Source organism: Labrus bergylta, chromosome 5, assembly GCF_963930695.1.
Source record: "Labrus bergylta chromosome 5, fLabBer1.1, whole genome shotgun sequence".
Taxonomy (NCBI): Eukaryota; Metazoa; Chordata; class Actinopteri; order Labriformes; family Labridae; genus Labrus; species Labrus bergylta.
In genome coordinates, this window is record NC_089199.1 from 28,290,910 (window position 1) to 28,303,012 (window position 12,103).

Consider the following 12,103-nt stretch of genomic DNA (forward strand, 5'->3'; position numbering starts at 1 on the left):
CCTCAGATGATCTGCAGCTATTCCACTGATCATTGCATCCTGTTTGATAAAGTTGGTGGGTCATTATTTGTGTAAGTTTTTTTATCCAGTAGATGCTGCTGTTTGGCGACACCTCCGCTATTCTGAAGCCTCCGCTCTCCTCCAGCGGCACACCTCCAACCCCTCCTCGCCTCACGTTAACACGAAGGAGTTATCAATTAGAACGCACTTTAATGAAGCAAGAGCAAGCGGCGGACTAAATTGTCCTTAGCTCGAGCTGCAATCACCTGTGTCCTGCATTGTTGTGTTAGCAGGCTAATGTTAGCACACTTTGGTTAACTCGTAGCTTCATATTGCACCAAAATTGACACAGAATGACCGAGATCTAAAAACACTTACATGACATCGAAATAATCAGTGAGTATGTTCTTCTTCTTTCCTCTAGTCTTTGACTAAAACAGCTTTTAAACGCAAGGCCGTCCCGTCCATGTAAACATGATGTAAACACAGCTCTGACAACAACACAGCCAGCGGGACTCGAGCTTCTCACTCATTGTAGACAGTCATGACTCAGAGAGACATTTAGATATACATATAGAGTATATAGATATAGATTTCTGTTATATTTATGTTTAAATTGTCTCACATTCTGCCTTTAACAGGCATTGGCTGCTTTTTATTTTGGGAGCACTTTCTAGTAATCTACTTGACTCGATCACGTGATTGCTTAGTGCTCAAAGTGTCACAAATAAACACTAAAACTGGGCAAATATCCCGTGCATGTTTTGCTGCACACAACTAAAACACCTTACAGCACACAGTAAAGCTCCATACTATTGTAACCAGGGGTCATCTTCAAGCTCCTGTGAGGAACTTTTTGTGTGAGTCGATTTTGGCGCCCCCTGTGGACAACGCTGCACATCTTATCTCTTCAATGATTTTGTCCTGTAAATACATGAGTAACTATTATAATTTTTAACATAAAGGTCATCCTGCTGTCCTTTAAAAGTCAGACGTATCACTCATCAAGAATATTATGAGTGGAAAATGTGCGGTTTCAGCATCATGCTGTCAATCACTTTGTTTGACACCCACCCGGCAGCAGGTCAGGTGTAGAAAATGACTATAAAGAAAAAGTTGATCTTCATGCTGATGGACTTGTTTTCATTTGCACCTCATAAAGGGGCTTCAATATTCATTTTATTCTGTTTCATAACAAACTAAAACGCTCCTCACAACATATTTAAAAGCACGATTAGAAACTACTCTGCTCGTGAATGTTACTGATTTGAATTATACTTTTCTTCTCTTTTTGTTTGACTGGAGTCATTTTAAACTCAAACTCAGACCTTATTTAAAGAGGACTTAGTCTGCTGATCTTGCTCTTCCTGTTTTACTTTGTTTTATTGGATGACAGTTTGTATCCTGTTTGTTCTTGTCTTTTATTGTTTCATGTGTATTGTTGATTTATTCGTATTTTAAAGGCCCATCTACGGACGGACATTGCAAATAAGGTTAGGCGTAAAAATGCTGCAGTGTTGCATCAGTTTACTTGCTCCACACTTGTCCCTACATGAATACACATTAAATAAATAAATACATGTACTCGTAATTTAATAATTAAATTTGTTGTCTTACTGTCCTACCTTAGTTTTAATTGTACTCTCAATTTCATAAAAAAATCAATATGAACAATGATTGTGGACGGTTAGATAAAGGCTCTGACTTCCTTAATCCAGAAATATTCCTTTTGTTACTGACCAGGCTGGCACTCTAAACATGTATCCTTTAAGTGACTTTGAGTTGTATGTTTCCATTAAAACTCATCTGTATTTCATTCTGTATTCTTATTTATTTCCTGCTATATTTGATCATTATGAGTTTAAATCACTCTCCTGACAGATATCAGAAGATGCCAACATGACCTTGACTGTGAGGCCATGACAGCAGCGCGAGGCTCATCATGTGTACATGTTTACACCGGCCTCCTCATTGTCATTGTCGACTCCAGGGCCTCTGTGGCGGGCCAACTGGAGCGCCAGTGTCTGCAGAGTCTCCCCTCTCGCTCAGTCTTCCTTGAGAATGTGAGCAGGCGTGTGGCATTGAGCGTCAGCAGTCCATTCCTGCTCTCATAGCACAAAGACAAGCATGTGGCACTTGACAGCGATGTCTGATGAGCGACGCACGCTTGCACAAGCCGCAGCAGCCCCGGCCCTTTAAAGATGTGGCCGAGGGGTCCCTGCTCTGAAAGGTGACACCCGGGCTTGCGCCACCGAGGCTCCTTGGGTCTTTTCTTTCCCCCCACTTGCGGAATCTTGTCTGTCCTCGGCTGCTAATTTCCGTCACACTTTTTCTCCGGAGCAGTGGGACAAGCCTGCGTTGTGTGTTATTAATACTATTGTTAACTGCACACTCAAGGCTGGCCTCCCTGACTCAACTCATCATGTTACAGGTGTATTGTGCACAACAGAGAAATTGCCAATCCTGCTTTATATAAAACCATCTATATATATCAGAGGCAAAGCTTTGTCCAATTATGGGTTGATGCATAGTGTCATGAAGTGGCTGCACCCTTAAAGGCTTTCTCCTTGACCTAAAAGCAGGAGGTGTTTGATTGAGTTTCTGTCTGATGTGAAAGATGAAGCGAGGGATGAGTTTCCCTACAAATTCATGTATAATGTAATCGTCAGTGTGACTACTCCACATGAGGAGTGAATGCTGATTTTTGTTTATCTTCTTCTACTCCATAAAGTGCAAAGAACTCTTAACAAACAGTCTGACAAAATGCCGCTCCAGCCACCGCCTGATGTGCTGTTTTATAGGGCACAGCACCCTCTAGAGGACACATTTGGGACTTGTTGACAACCCCAATTTGTGAGGTTTTTAGCTTGCTGGGGGAGACGGAAGTAACTGGTCTATCCTTCCAGAAGCATGAAAACGTTCGACAGGGTTTTTAGAAAATTGCAGGAATTGGATAAATGGAAATAAAGAGGGAAAGAAGACAGGAAAAACATATACCTATCTTTAAAAAAACAAAAAACAGAATTCCTTTAGGATTTTTTGGAACGTAGTCATGTAAAGGAGGTCAAATATCAGCTAATGACGTCTTTCAATTTGTAATAAGCTGTAATAAACTACTTACTGACGAGCTCAAGAGCAATGCAGCGGTGTAGAGAAAAGGCTCAAGGCTGTGGATTGGATAACAATCTTTTAAAAGACTGAACTATTAAATGGTATTTAGTGGATTGGATGTCTTGTGTTTTCAAACATTCTCATTATATAAAGTTAATGTAAAGATAACTTTCTTTGACGCAAATCTGTTTCTCGAGGTTGGATATTTCAGCAAAACACTAAAAGATCCTTTTTCATTTTCTGTGCTTGATAAGAAGAGTTTTTGTTTGTTTGTTTGTTTGTTTGTTATTGCCAGCTTGGGGAAAAGGAGGTAGTTATACGACACATCACGTAGGTGCAGTTCGGGGCAAAATCAGCAGACTTAAGAAGAAGATAGGCCTTCAAATGCCACAAAAAGTTTTAATTGATCACAACGTACATGCAGGCCTAGCCACTGGCAAGATCCATAGGCTGCTGGAAACAACTTATTCAACCTATGAAAAACATGCATCATTTTCAAAATCAAAACAGAGCCGTTTAAAAAAATAAAATCACCCCCTGTACAGTGATGACAATAACAGACCTATTATGTTTTTGAACCAGGCTGTAAAAATGTTTATTCATGCTGTGAAAACAGCTTTTTTGCCAGTCATGTGTATGTGAGATCCGGTGTTCCTGGAGCCAGCCTCTAGTGGACACTCGACAAACTGCAGGAATATTGCACTTCTGCATTGTCTTAATTTTCAAGATCAGAGGTTGCTGCTTGGTTGAATGTTAAATGCTGGGGCAGCCATTTTGTTTCTTTTTAATTAACAGGCAAAGATTTTAATGATGCTTTGTTGTCATGGAAACCGAATGTTGGAAAAAATAAACCAATCAAAGGAATACCGGAAGTCTGGAGCCTCAAGGGCAGTTAGAATCTTCATATCCAAGAAAGCACAGACTCTCTACAGTCCACAGATTCATTCAGAGACTACAACAGTTCACGTATCTGATCTGAGACATTGTCTTTATAAAGACGACAAACTCAAACAACTCAACATCCAAGACACTGATTCAACCAGGAGCAGCAATGGAACAATCCCAAAGCTGGGGAGATATCATGGAGAAGGAGATGAGCGATGAGGTTGGAGGTTGGAGCTGGGGAGTTTAAATACCCCATGCAAGGAGCCAACCACAGGAACCGCCGCCAAACCAACAACAGGCAGCGTCCTACTCAGCCTTTCAAGGTCAGACTTTCCACTGAAGGAGGGAGGAAGCCTACGGGCATCACCACTGGCAGACCCCGGATGGACCTGGTCGCTCGGGAGTGAAGGCTCTTCTGAAACAGGAGAAAGATCTGAGCAAGGCAGGGCGGGAGAGATACGCCATGAGCGACTCAAAGATCCAGGAGGTAGAAGAAAGGTTGAGGGTGGAGCGAGAAGAGAGACTCCAATGTGACTAGGAGATCAGGATGCTCAAACAAAAACTGAAGCACCTGAGGAAGCTCCAGGAGACCGCCTGTAGTGAAGCAAAGCAGCAAGAAACTCTGCAGTCTGAAAGAGATGCCCTGCTGGAAAAGATTAAGGTCATGCAGAAAGATACCTTCAGCAAGGACATCAAGACCACCAAGCAGACCATCGCCTTAAAGTACAGAGCTGGAAGAAGTAACGCAGAGCAGGCAACACCTCTTCTCCAAACTGGAAGAACAGGAGGAGGCCAATGTGGGGCTGCAGAAGGAGTTAAGAGACTCCAAAAAGAAAAGGCAGCACCACAAAATGATGGCTGACAACCTCAAGAGAGAAATGGAGGAAGTCAGGCATCAGCATCTGGAGTCAGCCAACAAGGACCTGATGCTGGTAGAGAGACTGACAGAGGAGAAAGAGTCCCTGGAGCAGGAGGTGAAGGTCTTCAAAGAAGAGGTAGAGGAGATCAATTTTGATCTGAAGAAGAAGGTGGAGGAGCTTCAAAAGGACAAAGAGAACCAAAAGTTGAGGGCTGACCGCCTTCAGGAAGAGCTGGAGGAAGTCAGTCAACTGTGCACTACCAGTGAGGAGATCACTTCCTGGAGGAAGGCTGAGAAGATCTGCACTTCAGAAAGCCGCCAGGGGAGGCAGCTCGTCTGGAGAGACAGGAGGTGATCATTTGCTCTCTGAAGAAGAAGGTGGAGGAGCTCCAAAAGGACAAAGAGAACCAAAAGTTAAGGGGTTACGGCCTTCAGGAAGAGCTGGAGGAAGACAGTCCTCCGTGTGCTTCCAGAGAGGAGATCACTATGTTGAGGAAGGCTGAGAAGGTCTGCGCTTCAGAAAGCCGGATATGTTCATCCCATTTCTCAGATATATTTTATTTATAATTTTTAAATGTCTGTGTGAATATGTGAATTCACCCACCCACTCCCCTCAAAATACACGCCCCTCATCTACATACACGAGCGCCATTCCTCCAGAAGCGGACCTCAGCTCATCGCTTGCATTGCAGAAATGACGTCATCTCGGGGACAAATACAGTTTTTTGAATTGAATTGAAATTGAATAATTTCTCGTTCCATGCTGAGTAAACACGAAATTAATCGTGTCAATTTTACAACTCACAACAGCCAACGACAAATGATGATGGCTTTGAATGTGAGCTAGTGCACGCAAAGGGGTAGAGAACGAGCAGGGAGACAGAGAGGTGTGATTGGTTCATCAGATTGGTACCTCGTGGCAGACATGGGTCAAAGTTTTTACAGGTTTACAACTGATACAAATGACAGATTTTCTTTGTTCCTTTTTCAGAGAACATGAGTTATTCATTTCTGTCAGGACCTAAAGACAATTTCAACCAAGATCTTAAAAAGTGGATCTGGAGGATATTTCCAACCCTGACTTTAACTGGTTTGCATTGAAGAAAAAACAAAGGTATGTTTTGAACTTCAGCGTAAAAATCCTAACGTCTTTTTGTTGAACGAAGCGATCCACAGATAACAAAGAACATTTTCATAAACATCCTGGATGAATCAACCCTCCACCTGTCTTTGGAATAGTTTTTGTAACTTTCACAGATTCCTGTCAGTGACCTTCAAGAAAACATTTCTCCAAAACTCTGGCATGTTGTGTAATTTTTCCCCTAAAATGTTAAAATAACCAAATTAAGTAAATCTTTTTAGGGGTTACCTTCATAGGATTTCTACAATCCCAAGAACACAATATGCTAGTAGCATTTGAGTGAACCTTCCGGCATCTAACAACAAATAAAAAGCCCAGAAACATCTGTACTGTATTGTTTTCTTGTTTACTGTAACTGTGCAATCTGTCCGCAAACCAGTCAACAATTTGTTCAGACACGTACTAATACAAAAAAGGATTACACTCTCTTCTTGAGCCTTATACACCGTGCAATATCTACACTGTTCAGCAGTATATTTATATTTGTATTTAATGTTTAAATATTAAATTTCCTGTGCTTTTGTACATATCTTTATCATTCTTCAGATACTCTCACTTATTGTCTATTCTATTATTTCTACTTTTATTTTAATTTTATAATCAATATATATCTTTATTTATTTTCTACTTCTATGTCGTGTTTAAGAGCAGCTGTAACAACCGAAGTCATAATAAAGTCATAATTATGAGATAAAAAGTCAGGGACACCATCTACTATCATGATCTTTAGCCTACAAAATAACTGTGTGGTACATTGACAGTTAAACGGTACAGTCAATGCTACTTAAACAGCAATGTAATGTGTTTAGTTTTAACGACAACCAGATTAAAAGATATAACTATTTATCATGCATGTAACGTTTACAACATTTGGCAGAATTAGGATCGTTTGAATTGCCTTGTTTAGGATTGCATATCGTTTACATGGCTGGGTTGACTTTATTATCTCGTAATTTCAACTTTTTATCTCATAATTTCGACTTTCTATAGATAGATAGAATATTTATTATCATTGTATACAAAGACACAACAAAACTTTGTTAGCAGCAATCTTAAACAGCAGCGTTTACAAAAACAACAAACATATATTTGTGGTGATATGAGAGAGAAGTATGCAAAAAGTGGCTGTTCAGTGAATGAATGATAATAATAATAAATAAATAGACAGTTGTGGTGACTGAAAGAATATATACAGTTATTATTGTGCAGTGACTGATTAATTCAACAAATATAAATATAGAGATATAGTGCGAATAAGTGAAGTTATAGTGCAGTGAAAGAGTATATACAGTTATTATTGTGCAGTGACTGGATGAATTGTTAAAGTTCAAGTGTAGTGACTGAGTAAATAAATAATAATAATAATAACAACAACTTTATTTATATAGCACCTTTTAAAAACACAGGTTTACAAAGTGCTTTGACAAACAAGAACAAAGCAAACTAAAGCAAACACAGAAGAACATCAACAACAAGAACATAACAAATGCAAAATACTAAAAATAATTAAATACAATTCAACAGAAAAGAACCCAAAGTGCACGATACCCAACAGACATATAGAACCCGACCATCACAAGAACCATCATAAGAACCATCATAAGAACCATCACAAGAACCATCATAAGAACCATCATAAGAACCATCATAAGAACCATGATAAGAACCCAGGCAACACAAGAACCCAACAACACGAGCTGAGACCAAGTGGACCAAAGATTTAAAAAGATGTAAGAAACTAAAAGAGCTCAAAGCAAACCAAAAGATAACAGCAATAAGAAGGTAAGAGCAGTAAAAGAAATAGAAACAAGTGGTTAAAGGATTAAAAAAAACTATAATATTAATAAAAACATAAAGTAAATATAAATATGAAACATAAATAGACAAAGTAAGATAAGAAATTACCAAGTTAAAACATAAGAGGAGTTAAGATATGAGCATAAATACGAGATAAGAGCATAAATAAAAGAACAGTAAGAAGAAAAAGAAGATACAAATAGTAAAACCAGTAAGAAAAGACATTAATCAAAAGATAATTTATATCTCATAAGTTCGACTTTTTATGATTATGACTTTATTATCTCTCTTTTTATTTTATTTTTAACTGGCGGAAATGGGCTTCCATAGAAATGCCCCCCTCCTTGTTGGGATTAATAAAGCATTTCTGATTCTGATACTAGAAACTCTATGTCGAGCAACAAGTAGGTGCAGTTCTCACCTCCCGCCTGAAGGGGCGCTGCTCTCATTATGTGACGTCTTTATTTCACCCGGCTCCCCGAAACACGCGGAAGGAAACCCGCCATTGAAGCAATCTCACAACGTGAGCGTTTCGTTAAAGTGCGCCTCTGAAAAGGTGCAATTTTTTTTCCCACAAATACCTACTGCTGGTATTGTCTAATCGGAGAAATGGCGTACAGAGGACAAGGACAGAAGGTGCAGAAGGTTATGGTGCAGCCCATTGTATCCTTTTTATACCAATGAACGGAAGACGCGCTTTCCTGCTACAACAACTTAGCATCCAGGCTAACGCTGTCTTGTATATTTCTCAGTTTGAATGAGGGCCTGCTTTGTAAATATTCGTATATATGACGTGTGATACTCTTTTTCTTTACAGTTCAACAACGTAATGTGGAAATATATGGTGTTAAAGTCTGAAATGTGCAGATTATTTTTGCATTGTTCGTGCAGGACATGCTCACGAAAGAGTCCATTGTGTGAAATAAGCAGGCAGCCTCCTCCACAATAACCATTAATGTTCAATAACTTGTAAGAGGAAAGGTGAACCAGCTTGTGTCAATGTGTGTATTTGCTTTTCGACATTGACTTTCCTTGACTCCAAATTGTCAGAACCTAATTTTCAGGTATCTGCAGAATGTAAGTATTTGTGAAACTATTCTCCAAAAGTTTATTGTGCTCGGTTTGATTTAATTTAAGAATGCGTCAGACATCTGATTTATTGTTCCTCTCCTCCACAGCGCTCTCGGATCCAGGTGTGGCTGTATGAACAGGTGAACATGCGGATAGAGGGCTGCATCATTGTGAGTTATCTTATTTGTTTCTGTTTGATTGAACTGCATCACAGCATTTAAAAAAAACAAAAAAGATTAATTACAGGAAGTAGACTAAACAGCCTGAGCATGTGAGACACTGAGGGTGGTAAATCAAATAAATATTATTAATAACATTCACCCAGCAGAGAGCTGTCATCATGATAACATCTGTCTCTCCAAACTGTCATCTGTTCTGCACATGTTACATTTACAAATGCACTCATGTTCACTTCATCTGTCTGTCTACTCGCCGTTATATTGAATAGTTTCTGCTTATAATATGTCAACACTCATGCACTTTAACTTATGTCAATACTGTCCATTTACAACTCTGTTTTTGCACATTTACATTTAATCTTTCAGATTTAAGACTAGTAATGCTAAGTTAAATCCTGGTTGTATATATTCTCATTCTTAGTTTTGATATTTTTAGTGCTTATTTACTTTGTAGTTAATATTATATTGTGTTTAAATTTGCTAACATTGTGTTTTTTACTCATATTGTGTGTTTGGATAACCTGCTGCTGTAACGCCACAATTTCCCAGTTTGGGATCAATAAAGTAATTTCTATTCTGTTCACCCCCCCCCCAAAAAAAAATGAAGTACTTTGTCCACGTTGGGATGCTAAAAAAATATTTATAAGTTGCTTGGCTGGATTCCTGTCCTATCTTGTAATGGTTGGTCCTCACGGTTTCCTTACATCCTTCATGCCACTTAAATACTACAAGAGATCAGGCATCTCTGCATTGTATGGACTTCTTAAATGAGTGATTGCAGAGGAAGCTGGAAGCCGCATAAAGATGATGGCCGTAAGTTTTCTAGCAGTGTTAGAGTGAGCATGTGATTGTTTATCACTGCTTCAGTTTTAATGTCTTATTTATTTTTAGTTTTCTGTTTTAGAAATGAGTCATATTGAAAAAGCAGTAAAGTGTGCCTTTTAAATGTAGCGCCAAGATTTAACTAAGATTACTGAAGAACTAGAAGCAGAAGTTAATGAAGAACAGGGATTTAACGTTTTAATGCTATAATCAATCGTATTATTTGTGTGAGGGGTTGCAGTTAAGACTTTGGTTTGATTGCATTTGATCAAAAAACCAGAGTTACTTAAAGAACTGAAATCACTAAGGGTGCACTCACACTAGGCAGAGTTGCTTTGTGCTGTGCTAAAGCTCGATTTCTGCCTGCTAATCGTTGGCTCTTCCTTTGCTGCCTCAGGGTTTCGATGAGTACATGAACCTGGTCCTGGACGATGCTGAGGAAGTCCACATGAAGACTAAGAACAGAAAGCCTCTGGGTAAGGACACCTTACATTTTGGAAACATGTTCTATTTATCTCTGTGTCCTATTTGTCTTGCTTAGCATTGATTTATACAAAAAGATAGCAATACCCCAGAAACTAAGCTGACAAATTGGGATCAACATCTGTAAGCATGAGTTAAATAACTGTAAGGAATATGATTAATACTAAACTAGTTATGTTGAAATGATGGGGTCAGTCCTCCAGTGTGTAATTCTCAAATGAGTAAAGATGCCTCCTGACAATGGAGATGAAATCTTGACATCCTCATCTTAATGCATGTCCATAGGATCCTGTTTGTGCATGTGTGTGTATTTCAGCCTATGTTTGTGTAGCATGTTCATTAAACAGAGTGTAAAACTGAATTCCCCCCTGCGGGATTAATAAAGGATAAATTATTATTATGATGCAAAGTACTTCAAATAATAGAGTTGGAGATGACTCTTGAAAAACTGATTTAAATATTATTTAAAGTACCCTGAGCATATCCTTCACAATATGTGTTTGAGGGCTGCCAATTCATGGAATTTTAATCCAAATCACAATATTGGCATCTCACAATTAAATATACACGATTGATGGCAGTGCTGATGTTTAAATCGATTTTTCACCAGTAAGAACAACATCCATAACAACCACGCTATACAGCATCTCCCAAAGACAGACTGATATTACCAAATGGAATTGCTTTCCATTTGGTAAAAGATGCAGTATGTCAGCAACATTACCGTGTCTATCATTTCTCCAGCTCTAACATGTAAAAGTTATCAGAAAACACAGACCAATACCTGTTTCAGTGTGATGGGATCAAAGCAGGCTCATAAAATCATCAGACTTTTAAATTAGTTTAATTCTAGAAAGAACACTCCTGAAATATGAGGGGATGCAGATTTAATAAATGAAATCCAAACATGTTCTGATCCTGCATGTGCTGTGGTACTTGAACCCTTTCATGTGTAGACATTTGATTGACACTGATAGTCTAAAAGTGAACTGACACTTTGTATCTCTTACCATCCATCATCTTGCTCTTCTGATCCACTTACACTTTCTCCCTCTGTTTTTCCGTCTGTCCTCCAGGGAGGGTCATGTTGAAAGGAGACAACATTACCTTGCTGCAGAGTGTGTCTAACTAGGACAACGGAGACCAACTAATCATCGTCCTTTATTTTCTCTTTTTGTTTTGTTTTTACAAGTGTTTTTGAGTTGTTCATGTTTATTTTACATGATCATTGTAATCAATTTGGGCTACCAAGTGGGTACATTTTGAGAATAAAGTTGTTTTCTTTTCTTACAGCTGTTGTCTTTACTGATTTCACCTAATATGTCTAAACCTCATCTGTTTACATGAGTATTGGGGTCATTGTGCAACATTGCCATCTAGTGGCAGACAACATTGCATCACATGTATCATGTAAGTCAAACATGCAGCTCAAAAGACAATAGAAGCAATTAATAGTCTGTCAATGAGTAGTCATGGTACTTTTTACAATACTGTTACAAAATGTGGTTGGAAACAAAGGAGAAACAGTTTTGAACTACACTGGAGTCCATGTTATTAGGTGGAAAAGGTAACTAAATGAGGCATGAAGGAAGATTAAGTGAATTGCTGAGAGTATTTTAAGATTTGTTAGAAAGCTAAGATCCCTTTACTGGCTACCTTGTGAAATACATTGCATATATATAACAGGTAAATTACAAACAGGTATTTTTTGCTGAAAGTGAATGGGATGAACTTGTGATAATTTTAATATCATAT

The 12,103-nt window shown here is 38.7% G+C and overlaps 1 protein-coding gene across 1 annotated transcript; it reads left to right on the plus strand.

The window, feature by feature from the left end:
- The first annotated feature begins 8,271 nt into the window (after positions 1-8,271).
- On the plus strand, positions 8,272-11,638 carry snrpe (small nuclear ribonucleoprotein polypeptide E). The gene is made up of 5 exons (XM_020647359.3): positions 8,272-8,456; positions 8,844-8,870; positions 8,972-9,034; positions 10,263-10,341; positions 11,425-11,638. Exons 1-5 carry the CDS (start codon positions 8,403-8,405, stop codon positions 11,478-11,480), a joined length of 279 nt encoding a protein of 92 aa, XP_020503015.1. The 5' UTR covers positions 8,272-8,402; the 3' UTR covers positions 11,481-11,638.
- The last annotated feature ends 465 nt before the right edge of the window (positions 11,639-12,103 follow it).

Excerpts from the sequence above, each read along its gene's own strand:
- snrpe (XM_020647359.3), top strand. The coding sequence starts at position 8,403 with ATGGCGTACAGAGGACAAGGACAGAAGGTGCAGAAGGTTATGGTGCAG. Across the intron at positions 8,871-8,971 it reads TTTTCAGGTATCTGCAGAAT|CGCTCTCGGATCCAGGTGTG; the intron begins GTAAGTATTTGT and ends TCTCCTCCACAG. Across the intron at positions 9,035-10,262 it reads GGATAGAGGGCTGCATCATT|GGTTTCGATGAGTACATGAA; the intron begins GTGAGTTATCTT and ends TTGCTGCCTCAG.